General features: G+C 34.3%; 1 protein-coding gene across 2 annotated transcripts in view; it reads right to left on the bottom strand.

Annotated features, from left to right (window-relative positions):
- Positions 1–10377: 10377 nt before the first annotated feature.
- The window catches only part of LOC133188465 (cytoplasmic 60S subunit biogenesis factor ZNF622-like), a 29606-nt gene continuing 23714 nt past the window's right edge, over positions 10378–16269 (bottom strand). For both annotated transcript variants that reach the window (XM_061323905.1, XM_061323906.1), the window contains exons 5-9: positions 15017–15190; positions 14622–14784; positions 13170–13279; positions 11024–11158; positions 10378–10604 (exon numbers count right to left, since the gene is read on the bottom strand). In XM_061323905.1, the coding sequence (XP_061179889.1) occupies positions 10477–10604; positions 11024–11158; positions 13170–13279; positions 14622–14784; positions 15017–15190 (710 nt within the window). In that variant the 3' untranslated portion in view covers positions 10378–10476. The remainder of the gene's footprint in view (positions 10605–11023; positions 11159–13169; positions 13280–14621; positions 14785–15016; positions 15191–16269) is intronic.

Genomic DNA, 16269 nt, shown 5'->3' with positions numbered 1-16269 from the left:
TTTATGGTTCAAACTCTTATTGTTTATTTATATGTAGCAAAACTTTTCCATTCCTATTATATTTAATTAACTATAAGAGCTCTGTTGCTAGTGATATTTTGTGAGTAAAGAAAATATATTGGCCATAGGGTGAAAAATTGAGGTATTTTCCGAGACATATTCAGGGGCCACTAGCATGAAAACTAGGTCATAGACCTAGTTATTTTAAAGTGAATACTAACTCTATAATCATAGGTTTAAAATGTACAATAGGTGGTTTTTCGATCTTTTCAGTGGATTTTTTTTTGGTCATCTGAGTAAACGTCATCCTTAAAATATAACCAGAAGAAAAATTTTAGTATGCTGTCATATTATAAGCTTAGTATGCAGAGTTGTACTCTATGTATTTTTGTGTTCTGTTGCTTTAATTTTAAATCTTACTGCAGTCAGGAATGCAACAAAATTGTTTTATAATTATCAATGAACTTCATCTCTCTTTACTACAAAATAAATTGCAGAAAATGCTTGATACTATTTGTAGTTAAAATCATTATGTATATCAACAAATAACAAACAATTTTAGACATATAACAGTCGCATCAAAACAAAGTTTTCATCACTAAACATATATGTGTTTTTTACAAATATATTTGTATATATTACATAAGCAAACAAGCATATTTTGAAGTCAAGAAAATATGAAAATATTTCCCAAAATGATAAAAAAAAAATATCTACAATGAGCTGCTTAGCAAAATTTGAATGAGATACTGTGTGTTAGAATTTTTAAAACAATGTTTATAAAACAAGAAGCCCAAGGACCTTAACGGTCACCTGAGTATAATACAAGATTGGAGATTGTAAAGGATCCACAGAAGTATAAAATAAAACAAAAATAAACTGATAGATGATCAAAGCTATGTTACCTAAAAATAGGAACTCAAATGATCAGGGATCAACAAAATAATAAGTTTATTACTTTGTCTCTTATTACTTGTCTGTACCTGCCCCAAATTGTCACTATAACCATTCTGACTAAACAAAACAAAAGTGTTTCAGCACTATCAGACTACTAATCCCAATTCCCTCTGTCATTGATCTTTCTTGTTCTCTCAATTTTGGAAGAGGAACGTTTGCTTATCATAAATATTCAATTTAGTTAAATTGTTTGTTTAATATCCAGGAGCAGGAAGACGATTTTCAAAGAATTTATATAGTTTCACTATATGATCTTTAGAGCCCAGCCCTAACTCCAGAACCCCTGATCCTGGGGCAACAAATTTCACAATTTTGGAAGAGGCATCCTTGCTTATCACAACCAGGCACCTAGTTTATTTTCTAAATACAGAGGGAGAGAGAAGACGATTGTAAAAGAATTTATGTATTCTCACTATATGATCATTAGAGCCCCGCCCCTGACCCTGGGACCGTAAAATTTCACAATGTTTAAAAGGCACCATTGGGCCATCATTAAAAATATCTTTGTTTCCCCTAACCCGACCCTAAAATCTCAAGTTGGGTAGGTAGGTAGGTAAATTATTTTTTTTTTCTGACAGCAGTTTTGAAAATAACTATCTTTATAAATAAGAAAGAACAAAAGAAACGGATTTTTAAACCGAATATCATACAAATGAAGCAACATGTATGGTAAATTAATTCACAAATATTATTTATCTGAACTTGTGAAATAACTCAGGCCAGCGTAAATTTACTGAAATCGAATATTTACAAAAAGACAAGAATCGCAAATACTCAACCATCGGACATTCGAGTATATTTTTCAAACCTACTATCATCTTCGAGTACTTACACAGACAAAATGTCAAGAGCCTCGCGTGGCGCAGTGATTCTAGTGTTTCGTTTTGGAGTCACGGCGTCATTCAGGAGCTTATTCTAATTCACAGGTCCCGACAAGGGACGTACAGACTGGTCAGTCGAATGAGACCGTAAAAAACGCAGGTCCAGTGTCGCAGAATACATGTAGATGTTGGCACGAAAAAGATCCCTTACTGAATGATCAATGGCTATAAGTGCCGAGTAAAAGTGTAAAATAAGGTGCCCTCCACTGGCACAACAATTTCTTAATTTAATATTTTAAAGCAAAGAAACAACCTATTTTCAAGGGCCTAACTAAAGAAAAATACACTATACGTCTAAGGAAGCCGTTCCATAAGCCAATTTTAAAGATTTCAATACTATTTGGAAAGAGTGCACACGTATAAAGAAAATTTAATTCAACTAAACCATATCTAAAATGATCAAAGTTTCATATATCTTATGTTATAGTCACGAAGTTAATACCCCATAGATAAAAGATAGGAAGAAAGGACATCTGAATTATATTTATCAAGATGAAATAATTATACAAAGACATATTTACAACTCCTATGGTCCTTTACAGTAAAAATAGGATCATACATGTACTGTTTTTTTTTTTAGATCGAAACAAATGAAATGCAGTGAAATTTGTTGATATGTATACACAAGGTGGACTCCTCATCTGCTCATGGGGAAGGCTTTGCCATGCCTACTACGTACGTTTATCTTAGAAGACACATTTGTAAATACCATCTAACACTCCTTAGTCATGGTACAATTAACTCACGAAATGTCTCAAGAGTGTAGGATTCTAATAAGTTAAAGATTATATAATAAGATTCATACGTCACCATTGTTTTATAACACGAACTAACCCTCTATGGCCACATGTTGTGGGCGCCAAATGAGAGTAAAACAAAAGCCGCCGTTCTGATAAAAAACGGACTTTGATGAAATTGTATTTCATAATTAAAAGTTTATAAACAATAAATAAAAAAATATTTATATAATCTTATTAAAAAACTTTTCAGTCGGCACGTTTTAAGTGGGTCGGTCGCGTTAGGGGAAACAAAGGTATTTTTTATTTTGGCCTTGCTCTTCTTAACCATGCACCTAGTTTATCATTTAAGTAAACAGGAAGATTTTTTAAAGATTTTATGCATTTTGACCATATGATCATTAGAGCCCCGCCCTTACCCCAGAACCCCTGACCCTGGGGCCACAGATTTCACATTTTTGAGAGAGGCATATTTGGTCATCATATTCATTCACTTAGTTAATTTTCTTAATATACAGGTGGAGAACAAGATTTTTAAAGAATTTATGCATTTTCATTATGTGAACATTAGAACCCCGCCCTAACTCTAGAACCCCTGTACCTGGGGCCATAAATTTCACAATTTTGAAAGAGGCATCCTTGCTTATCATAACCATGCACTTTGTTTACATAATGCCCAAAAGCAGCGAAGAAGATTTCCAAATAATTATGCATTTTCACTATATAATCAATAGAGCCCCGCCCTAACACCAGAACCCCTCACTTTTTTGGAAGAGACACCTTTGCTTATTATGACTATGCACTTTGTTTTATATGAAGGAGCAGAAAAGATTTTCAAAGAAATAATGCACTTTAACTATATAATCTATATAGCCCCGCCCTACCACCCGAATCCCTGACCCTGGGCTCACAAATTTCATAATTTTGGAAGAGGAACTTTTGATCATAATAACCATGCACTTTATTCAACTGCTAAATACCCAAGAGCTGAAAGAAAATTTTCAAAGAATTAATGCATTTTCACTATATAATCAATAGAGCCCCGTCCATGTACAACATGTACCACCAGAACCCCCCTAACCAGGGGCCATGAATTTCACAGTTTTGGAAAAAGCCCCTTGCTCATCATAACAACTAGTAAATACTTTGTTTGTTTGTTTAGTAGATAGGACAGAGAAGAAGATGTTTAAAGAAATTATGCACTTTTACTATATAATCCCCCTCCCGCAGGATCCCTTATCCTAGGGCCATAAATTTCATAATTTTGGAAGAGGCACACTTGATCATCATAACCATACACCTAGTTTATCTGCTTTTTATACAGGGGGAGAGAAAAAAAACAAAGCATGCATTTTCACAATATGATCATTAGAACCCCACCCTAACTCCAGAACCCCTGATCCTGGGGCCATGAATTGCACAGTTTTGGTAGAGGGTTTAATGCTTATTACAATCATGCCAAAAGTTGGACTGCTTGATGTCCAGGAGTAAAGAAGAAGACTTTTAAAGATCGCACTAATTTTGATGGTTTTGGCCCCACCCTTCATGTCCCAGGGAGGCAGCTAGCAGGGACCATGAAATTCATAATACTTGTTCCCCTTCACTCATAGATGCTATAAGCCAAAGATGGTTGAAATTGGTTCAGCAGATCCCGAGAGGGAGCTGAAAATGTTCAAATGTTAACGCACGACGAAAACAGATAGCAATAGAATGGCTCAGGTGACCTAAAAAGAAAGCTAGATAGAGTATAAATAGTCTACGATTCTTTATAAGTTGCTTCTCAAACCATTCTTCATTTAGAATCACATACACGTGGTGGGTACATATATTGTATAACATATGAAAACATTCTTTTGCAACTTGTTTGATTAAACAGTTTTACATTTAATATTAAATAATAATGTAAAAAAGGAATACCCTACACATTTGAGATATCCAACACCAGAGAAATGTGAAAGATTTTCTCAAAATAATATCATTACAGTATATTGTTCAGTGATTTTTAACAGAAAAAAGGGGGAACTATATAATTAAACCAAATACATGTAATAAAAGCTCCCAATACTGAATTGCATTTTGTGTTTACCAGTCTTGCATATTCCAGATATGTGCAGTGTATGTCGAGCTGTCATGGATATTCATCTCCAGAAGCCGGCTAAATATCATCGTTTCGTAGAGCAGATTTCTCATCTGGAAAGAAATATCCTGTCCTTTAAGATTATAATTAATTCAAATTCATTCAAAAAATAACTCTTCGACATGTGACCATGGAACTGGAAAATTCCTATATCAATTTATTCTCCCTAAATATAAAAATAAATCTTTAATTATATTTTTTTCTATTACACTATACTATATATTTTAGGTAAACTTTCACCACCAAATTGTCTTTCGTAGGCATTCTGGATTTTACTTTGTTTGCGTTTACTTTATCAATGGTATTATCTTCCAAAATGACATATCATTTCTAGAAAATCCGAATTAGTAATAGAGTTTTAACGAAAAAGTCATTGATTTCTTGTTTAATTAGAAATAAGTAACATGGATGCGCCTCGGCTGAAATGGATGGTTTTCGATGGGTGAAAAGGTTATCATCAACTACAAGCAGTATTTATATAATAAGCAGTATTTATATAATAAGCAACCTTTAAGCAAAAGATGTTAGACTCACAACTACAACCTTTTGTTCTCTTTGTCTAGTTTTGATTGTTAATTTGAAAACTTCATAAATTTTACTCACTAGTTCCCAGTAAAGCAAAGACAAAACTTTTTTTACTTCACGTAATTTCACATTCTTGTATATTAACAATTATTTAAAATGTAAAGGCTTGGTGTTAAAAATAATTCCCATCAAAAATAGAGTAATTGTTTAAGGGACGTTAAAATGTGGAAAAAAAACTCTTTCACGGAAAAATCCTCTTACTAGCATATGTATTCCCTTTCTTTTTGGCTCTAGTGAGATTAGTGTATGAGTACTGTAAAACTATTTACTGGATTATTAGGAAGAAATTGAAAAAAAAATTATAAAAATTAAATGAAAAGAGAGGGGAAAATTTTTGTGGTAGTAGTGGGGGGGGGGGGGTTGGTTGGTCGGGCTCCCACTTTCTTCTGAGAATAATCGTTCACTGTATAGTTTTAATATTTCATTCGGATGCTGCTTCCCCCCCCCCCTTTTTTTTTGTTGCTCTACGGTCGAACCTGGCTTATTCCAGCATTTAAAAAAAATGTACCGAAAAACTTAGAGAGAAGTCAACTCCCCTCCCGCTTAATGTTGACCTTTCTTCACATATTTACCAGATTATAGTTAATCAACTATGCCTATAATTCAACCAAATAAAAATGTCAATAACTTACTTGTTTTATCGAGCTGCTGCTTCGACAATTCGGAGAGGACTTCAACAGAACCTGAATCCTTACATTTATTATAAAACAATCCACACAATCCTCCAAAAATCAGCGACAGAACGACAGGAACCATTAGGAGAAATATCCGGTAACTAATATCGTCCATTCTCCCAAGATTTTCTGTTAATTTTCTATGGTAGCTATGACTACTGCAGTGTGTTAATTTTGCCATTTAAGAGACGTAGGTTGAAATTAATCTCGATAATTAATGTGTAAATATTTTTATAGAAATGGCTGAACAATAAATTAAGGAACCCCGATGTAGTTATACTTTAGAGGAGGGAGACTTAGTCGATAGTTCATAAAAATATACGTTTAAAATAAGGACAAGTAATAAGAGTAATTGAAAGACTTAATTATCAGCGAATCAGTAAGTAATCACTGGTGTTGTAGTGTAGGACTTCCCCCATAGCAAGCTTTCCCCCCGGAATCTGCACTCTAGAGTAGGACTTCCCTCCAAGGAGAAATCTCACACTAGAGCCAAATTCCCCTTTTCTCTCAGAGTAGGATTTTCCCTATTTTATCAATACTAAAATCATATCGACAATATTTTGGCTGAAAATTTATATGAAAGTCAACTGATTTAAGACTATTTTCGGCACAATATTTTTCAAATTTAGTATGAAATCTTAAAATATAAGTTCAAATCATTGTCTCAACCCAAAACAAACTCATAGGAAATTGTAAAATTAGTCACTCATAAAATCGTAAGACTAAATTTCACAACACCTCTCTTGGCTCAGCGTTTGTTCACGAATTTTAAAATGTACAGTACATCAGGCCAAAGACTACAGAGATTTAATAATTTGTTTGCCTTCTACTGGCCAAGTATGTTTTCTATGGATCTGTGCTTATACAAGAAACACTGCTCTTGCAAGCTGTAGCATAAGTACACCAGTGGTGTACACTATTACAGATATTGGATTTGATTGATTGATTGATTGTATGTTGTTTAACGTCCCATTCGAGAATTTTTCACTCATATAGAGACTTCGCATTCACCATATACCGGTGAAGGGCTTCAAATTTTGACCTTTACTCGGCACTCAGGGCCATTGAGCAGTGAGGGATCTTTATCGTGCCAACGTCTGCCGTGACACGGGGCCTCGGTTTTTAAGTCTCATCCGAAGAACCCGCAACTTTCACTTCAAAGTGCCGAGCGCATGGCGAAGGAACAGTTGGCCTTCCTTTGGATACCAACAACTTTGACCTTTTGACCTTGACCTTGGAGTTTGACCTACTTTTGAAAAACTTTAACCTTGGCCATAACTTTTGAATGGTTGGAGCTAGGGCTTTCATACTTCATATATGTAATCCTTGTGACAAGACCTTCCTTTGGAAACCAACCACTATGACCCTTTGACCTTGGAGTTTGACCTACTTTTGAAAAACTTTAACCTTGGCCATAACTTTTGAATGGTTGGAGCTAGGGCTTTCATACTTCACATTTGTAATCCTTGTGACATAACCTTCCTTTGGATACGAACCACTTTGACCCTTTGACCTTGACATCGGAGTTTGACCTACTTTTGAAAAACTTTAACCTTGGCCATAACTTTTAAATGGTTGGAGCTAGGGCTTTCATACTTCACATATGTAATCCTTTTGACAAGAACTTTTTTTGGATACCAACCACTTTGACCTTGACCTAGGAGTTTGACCTACTTTTGAAAAACTTTAACCTTGGCCATAACTTTTGAATGGTCGGTGCTAGGGATTTCATACTTCACATATGTAATTCTTGTGACAAGACCTTCCTTTGGATACCAACCACTATGACCTTGACGTGTTACTTACTTTTAAAACACTTAAACCTTCGCCCTAACTTTTGAACAGTTGCAGCTAGGTCTTTCAAATTTCACAGGTATATTCCTCGAGACAAGACCTTTCTTTGGGTACCAAAATTTTTTTTTATCTTTTGGCCTGGATTTTGACTTGCATTTGAGAAACTTTAACCTTCGCCATAAGCTGCCATACGGGGGCATCAGTGTTTCACAAACACATCTTGTTATTTTTTCTTTTGATTTATCTTTACATGTTTGTGTCATTATCGCCATTTGCAAGAGAAAAGTGAGAACAATAAAAAGCACAATGGCCAGTGCACCATGCACAACATTTTGAAAGATATTCTGTAGACATCGTGTGTAAATATTTTTCCGTTTAAAAAAACTGTGTCCCATAATCACAATACTGATGCTAAGTCCAAGACATTCCATTTGTTTCAAATCAGATCTTGGCCACCACTAAATAAAAGACCAAAAATAAATCAAAACGAGTAAACTATGTAAAAATAAATTATCTAAAACAATACTTTATTTTCCAAGACATCTCCTCTCAACTAAATAAAAGATTTATGTCATTAGTTTTAGGTCACAGTATCAAGGAAAACAATTTTAATCTGCATGTGTTTAAAAAATATTACTAGTTACTTTCTTGACTCTCTCTCTCAAAATAGATATTTCATTGCACTTCTACCATTATATATTTAAAAAAATGAAACAAGAGGCCCATGGGCCACATCGCTCACCTGAGCACATTAGCTAGGGAAAAAAAGGCAAAAATCAGTTCAGTATTGAAAAGTTTAAGGGGGCGGGTTGAATTTTAAACTATCTGATGATGCTTTGCTGTTCTTGAGCAGAGGATTTTTTCACATATATTCATTTGTAAAAATTTGATCCCCCATTGTGGCCCCACTCTACCCCCGGGGGCCCTCATTTGAACAAATTTTATTCTAGACTACTTGAGGATGCTTCCATATCAATTTGACTAATCATGGCTTTTCTGTTTTTGAGAAAAAGATTTTTTCCTAGATATTCCTCTGTAAACTTTGATCATCCATTGTGGCCCCACCCTACCTCCGGGGGTCATGATTTGAACAAACTTGAATCTACACTATCTGAGGATGCTTCCATAGAAATATGACTAATCATGGATTTGCTGATCTTGAGAAGAAGATTTTTAAAGTTTTTTCTATATACTCTGTTGAAAAACTTTTATCCCCCATTGTGGCCCCATCCTATCCCCCCGGGGGGGGGGAGGGGTCATGATTTGAAGCCTTCAGCTCAGGTGAGCTAAAAAGTAAAAATCATTCGAACCTATTCTCAGGTAAAAGAATTTGTTATGGGTCCACCATCATAACCACTAGACCATTTCGGACACTATTTCCTTAATAGTTATTTTATGTACACATTTTGCATTTCGTATGGATAATAATTTTTATTCAATTTTTGCGTTTTTCAAAAATATGCCTCTTTGAAATAAAAATCGGGAATGGTAGTTTTGAATAAAATTCCTGCCTCTTTGTGCATATATCAAAATTTTTCTGTTTCAAGGAGGCAGTTTTTCAGAACAACGGGATTTCCCTGTTTAAAAAACCGGAAAATCTGATACATTTTGCTGTGGGACTATTTTACACTTCATTTATTGGCAAATTGGAAGTCAATATGCAGCTTCCAAATATTGTTCTACATTGTGCTGTGTATACATTTGTATCTGAAAAAAATAACACCACTTTCTGTAACTTAAAATTCTTCTTTTAATCTGCTACACATTTAAAGAAAATAAAAAAAGAACTGCTGCAAAACCCTCTTTCAATTTTTTTGAAACTGACCAATTTCTACCTCTATTGCAACAGCAGCTATTTTGGATATTTAAACCCCAGAAACTTAGAGAGACACTTAGACATCAATATAAGAATGAGGTACATATTGTTTGAAATATAATTGGAGATTTTTAAAAAATCCATTTAAAATCAAAATGAAATTCCTCCTTTTTGTTTCCATAGCTACAGTTTAAAATTTCTCCAACCAATTACATTGTAAAAAAAAAAATCTTTTCTGCAGAAACCAATCTGACCACATGAAAAGAATAAGACTTTAATACTTCAAAAGAATTGGTTTGGTTTCTCATTGATTTCTTAAATCAGTTGTCAATATCGCACATATTTTACATGTAGCTGTGAAAATGATGATTAGCTAAAAGCACAGCAAAAAAAGTGTCCAGAAAATTGACGTATTTTCTGACCTTCCTGTGACCTCTGTGTATCCCAAAACTTAGAAACAATACTTATTTTGTGGCAGGGGTGACAAGAGCTTTTTATTGATAAAATGTTGCATCATTCTAAAAGACACCCCAAAGCAGGGGCAAAAAAGGGGTCTTAGCCTATCTTGCCCTTTGTAAGTCTACAGGAAATAATTGTAAAAATGGGTCAATCTAAACTCAAATTGCATTTAAATTATCAATATAAAAGAGATATACTTAAATTATGCTCATCATTTACAAGCACAATGAAAATAGTCCAGAAAATTAACTGATGGAATGACAGAATATCTGAAGGAAATGGCTAACACTATATGCCCTAATCAGCATTTAAAAAATTAGGAATCGGTGGTTTTTTTTTTATTTTCTTTAATTTTTAAAACATTCACATCAGGTACAAGCAAATGTTTTTGCAAATTAGGAACATTTTTTTCTCCTTTTGACTTGATGTGGAATCTTTAGAACATGACTTGACATCTGAAGTGAGGCTGGAACTTGTTAGCCTTCATTCCCAGTTTAATGTGTTGTCGATTTTTCATTCTCTGCATGTATGCCAAGTCTTTGACCCTTGTCTGTGACACATCACCTACAAAGAGTATGGGAATATATGTTTTTGTAAAAGCCCCTTTTTTACTGTTATTTTAGTTTCCAAAATAAAGGAGTCACAACTGAGGGTCTTACAGTGAACTAAATTGTGAAAATATTATTCCTGTAAATGTGTATTTGGTCATCACATCCTGCCTTTGTATACCATTCCATACTCAAATCTTACTTTAATACCTGAGTTACCTGAGGCTTCAATCCAGCCAACAATCTTGTACTGGGCCAGCATTTAGGACAGTATCTTAATACCTGACTTACCTGAAGCTTCAGTCCAGCCAAGAGCCCTGTACTGGATCAGCATTTTAGGCAGTATTTTGATACCTGACTTACCTGAAGCTTCAGTCCAGCCAAGAGTCTTGTACTGGGCCTGCATTTTGGACAGTATCTTAATACCTGACATACCTGAGGCTCCTGTCCAGCCAAGAGCCCTGTACTGGGCCAGCATTTTGGGTAAAACTTTAGATGACTCCTCTGAGGACCTCTGAGGAAGGTTCTGTTTGTAGTATCGCCATAATGACCGGTGTCCTATTGTAGCACCTAGTAACAAGAAACATTGTAAATCTAATTAAAGGACTTGTACAACAAAGTGTTTGTTTTTTTTCAGTAATGTAAATGTGTTACATATGGCTGTGTATTTTATCTAACCCCTTCAGCAGGAAGCAGCTTCTGATAAATTAAGTACACTGCCAGATATTTACATTTCTACACATTTTCCCTAAATATTATTTACAATTAAGTAGGAATGTGGTTCATTTTCTCATGAGCTGACATAGATTAGCCTCAGTTTCTTCAATGTGATGTCATACAAAACTTGATGTAAAATATTAGTGCAATTTGTTTCTTTTCAAATATGACAGTTGGATGACATATTTTGTGTTAAATCATCAGATAAATAATGCAAATATAAGAAATGATTTTTTTTAATAATTCATGAACTGAAATTCATCATTAATTAAATAATTAAATTCACCAAAAATTAAACAAGTGAGAAAATTTAAGTCTATTAATAAAGGATATTTAAGTATAATCAAGCAAAGTCATAGCAATGAAAGAAAAGAAAGCCAATTTTGTCCACCAGTGTTGTCTTTTTTGTTTTCAGTGATGTCAATTGTGTGCAGTGTTAGCAAATCAAACTCACCCACTTAAACATAAACAATGAAAGAGCTCATACCCTTGTTTACAGATGCAGGTGTTCAAAGTAAGAAGTATGAAGAATACCATTTAGACTGAATATTAAAAATTTGTATTTTTTGTTGTATTTCAGGCAAGTTTAAACCATTAAACTGAAGTTATTTTTACATGTACAATAAATATAGAAATTTGAAACAAACAAAACAGCAAGTATGTCCATAATTAACCATTTAAATGAAAGAGTTAGAATTTTCTATAGCTAAGCCCCCAAAACTAGAGACAAAGTCTTTAATTTAACAGAATTTTCAGTCTTGCAAAATTGGCAATCTTTTTGAAGAAGAGATGTCTCCATAAGTCAGACCAAACCACTATGAAATTATTTCAAAGAAACAAGATATCTAATTTTTAGCAACAGAAATCATCCCTTTGGCCACCTGAACCCTCCATCCCCAGTCAAGGAAATGCATATATTGGCCAGTCCTTTCACCAGATCAGTGCATGTTGCAAATACAATCAAGACCATTCTGAATTACTGCTCAGGAAACAAAACCAGAAATCTTATTTAGCAACAGAAACCACATCCTTTGACTCAGTAAACTGAAATATTTTAGCTATACTAGTCAGATGCACCCTTTGACCCAGTAAATTGAATTATTTTAACTATACTAATCAGACACACCCTTTGACCCAGTAAATTGAATTATTTTAACTATACTGGTCATTACACCAGTTTATGGTGGATATTTATTAACAGAAGCCATGACTTTTGACAATGTGTGCCTGAGAACTACCGGTATCCCAAAACTATCTGGGCAATGTTTTTCTTTGAAGCAATTCACATAATCAATACATTCCTATAAAGTTGTTGCAGATCAAGAAACTTAAGAAGTTTTTTAACAGAGGCTATCCCCTTTTAATCCCTGTGATAAGCTGATCGAATCATTGCTAGCAAAGCTTTACCTCAAACCAACTCATGGTGCAAATATGAAAAGTCACCTACAAATTTCTCAAGCTTTGCACAAATAGAACGAGATTAACAACAAAGGGCATGTCTCTTTGATTCATTAATAATCCTAGCTGAGCTCTTCATAACCTTAAAAATACATGAGAACAACCAAAGTAAAAGTGGGATGGATGTACATACATACAGCTTAACAAGTGTAAACCTTTAACCCTTCCCCCTTCTGAATGGAACTGGTATACAAAAATTTAAAGCTGTGAAGTGTGTTCTAAACCTACATTACTTTAAGGATAAAGTTGAGAATTTGAGACAGAAAATGACCAAATCCTCGATTACACAGAGGATGAATGCAGAAGCAGTAAACTAGAATGTCTCTTCTGCCGTACAATTTTACTACTCACCTGAAGGTAGGACCATTTCAAATCCTTCAGTATCTAACACATTTTTACTTCTCACCTGAAGGTAGGATCATTTCAAATCCTTCAGTATCTAACACATTTTCTGATAGCTCCTCCTCTTCTTCCCCTGTTTCCATGGCATTGTCTTTACTGTCTGGATAACTACTCCTGTAAGAAGAACCACATCTTAATGCCATGTCACCCCAAACCTTTCAGTTTTTTGGTGTTCAGCAAATTATAATGATCGTGAAGTTCTCAGTAACTCTGGCGGGACTACAGCCAGACTCACTTGAGCCTTATGCTCAGGTGAGCTAAAAACCTCTTCTTCTTAAATACGCTCTCTCTGTTATAAACCAAGGGCTATGGCATGTTGAATATTATTATTCCCCACATGATTTCTTACCTCCGGTAACTCTGTGAATTCTAAATTCTGTCACGTGACTTGTAAGGTGGCATGTTTTGTGCTAACTATGACACTGTGCTCAAACATGTTGAATAGTCAGGCATTGATTCAAAATATTCTTTCCTTACATGGACGTGCTCATATTGTTAATTTCATTTTGAAACCTTTGTTAATAGTGTACTTGTGCCATACAGAATAAAGGGGGATATGAGAAAGAGTAATCTCATACTTTTATACATGTCATTGTTATTTATCTAGTCTAATTTTAGAGCTATTCCTACAATGTTAGCTCCACCTCTCATGCATACCTAATGTTTAATCAATGGAAGGTAAATGTAAATTCTCTATATTTGGAAAGCAGTAAGGACAAAAAACATAGAATTTTTTTTATTGTATCACATTCTAAAATCATTTTAACATTTAAATTTTGGTGCCAAATTGACAGAATTCTTTAGTAAATATACAAAAGTGAAATAAGTTTAAGATATAAAAGCAACAGAAACAATGTAAAAAGACCCAAAACCCAGAGATAAGTGCAATTATCCATTGAAAGGGACAAGCAAAGATGGATATCTTACTTTTAAAAATGTATTTGTATTTATTTATTTTAATGATGAACTCCTCCTTGCTACAATGACATAAAATACATAGATTTTTACAAAAATAGATGGAATTTAGAAGTGAAAATTTATTTTGGAATTTTACAAATTTTAGTTATTACTAATGATATTCTCTATCAATGTAGAGATTTAATAATTTTATATCCTGATGAAATGTAGACCAAACAAGCTGTCCAGGTAATACTCATTGACTTCCTGTGTATACTGTTTGTGTATATAGGGATAAGCGCTCTGCATGATCTGCATGACCCTCAATACCTCGGGGTGCCACGCATGTAAAATTAAGTCCCTCCCCTTACCTGAGAGAAAATCTCGGCATGTTGCATGTTGACATATTTATGTTGCATGTTGACATAATTATCTTGCATGTTGACATAATGTATAGAAATATAACTTGCATACAGGGGACAGAAATATGCCACCCTAATTTATAATCAGACAGCCCCTACTGATTATATTAAGGTCTCACAAAAGCCAAGTTCATTACCTGTAATCATAGAAGTCTGCAAATTCCAATGCGGCCTCTTTTTCAAAGAAAATTTTGCAATGTCCCTTGTCCACCATGTGTTTCTGTACAGCCTGCAGACTGCGGAAAGTCCTTCCTTTCTCCCCACACCAAAGACACATGTGACCCTCCCCAACCTTCTCACCTGAAAGCATGCAGATTTCAAAGAACAATGTTTAATTAGTTTATGAAGCTGTGAATACAGGCCTGGTACAGCCAAGTGCATATGTATGTAGCACCAAAGTTGAAGGGGAACAAATGTGAATTTTATGATCCCATGCCCACTTGAGGCTTAAGGAGTGGGGCCAAAAGCATCAAAATCTTCTATATTACTGGACATATGAAGGCAGGGTGTTTGCAAGATCAAAACTCCATACCTAGGTATGTAATCATTCCCTCCAAGTCCACCAGATAGTCAGCATCAGGAAGGAAGAATCCATGCTTGACAGACATGTGGTTAATGTTGTTTTCTAGTGAGGAGCTGATGGAAGGGCAGAACAAACACTCCTCCATTCCTAATGCATCCCCCTCCCATTCCTCCTCTTCAGAGTCTGTAAATCATAACAAAACATGAAATACACCTGCCCATAGGCCTTGACAGTCACCTGAGTACATGTATCAGGTTACTAACAAACTCAACCCTACCTGGGACTGGAACTCTGCACAGATGTTATACTTTGAAGTCTAACAATACGGCAGATTACATGTACTCTTTTAAAATCATCACGTATTAGCCAAGCTTCATATTCATATTTTGAAACACATCCAAGAAAAATGAACTATGAACTGTCCACAAACAGAAGACCATTACCATACCAAAAAAAACTGTAATTGTATTATAATTAGCATGTACAATATTTGGTCAAAATCCATTTATTGACAAATTACTGTAGATTTGATTTAGCACATTTCTGAATGTGCTAAATATAAATATATAAACTAGAAATCTGACCAGTCAGCAAGGGCCCCGCCGAGGGGTAGAAATATAAGGGTGCAAATTAGGGGATGAGAATTTTACTTGATTACAAAAATTTAAAAATATATAAAGAAGACTAAGCAACAGCAACTGCTAAATATCCAACAACCTGTAAATAGCATCCTTGTATTTACATAAGGCAGTAAAAAACATCTTATCTATAATAACTCAATTAAATGTATATTTAAAGAAGAATGAAGCATGTGTTTTCTAAAATACCAGCCTTCAGTGAATGCAAGTATCACCCAGGCTTGACCTTAACTTCAAAACAAACATCAGCTGCAGACAAAGGTTTAATTAATCTTAAAGTGACAGAAACATAACCCTCTAAAATTTTCTGTGACCAGCAAGATAACCAATCCCAGGGGATGAATTATACTGCTCTCTCAACCTTTTCTTCTAAATTTACAATAAGAACTTTTTCAGCAATGATAGAATGAGGTTATTATCTGATTACCTGTTAAAATAAACAGTATTCTTGAATTTACATAAGGCAGAAAAAAAGAAAGAAAAAAAGAAAAAAAAATTAAATAATTATAAAAAAGATATTTTTATCTATACCTTGTCTTTAGAATTCAATAAAATCATAAATAACTCATTGTGTATTTTACCAAAATAAAGTATGAACATTATTTAAATCCACATATCAGAGAA

This window comes from Saccostrea echinata, unplaced genomic scaffold, assembly GCF_033153115.1.
Source record: "Saccostrea echinata isolate AGI-Se365-2 ecotype Australia unplaced genomic scaffold, CSIRO_AGI_Sech_v1 ptg000016l, whole genome shotgun sequence".
Taxonomy (NCBI): Eukaryota; Metazoa; Mollusca; class Bivalvia; order Ostreida; family Ostreidae; genus Saccostrea; species Saccostrea echinata.
Note: the sequence above shows the minus strand (reverse complement) of the source record. Positions and strands in the feature narration are given on the sequence as shown.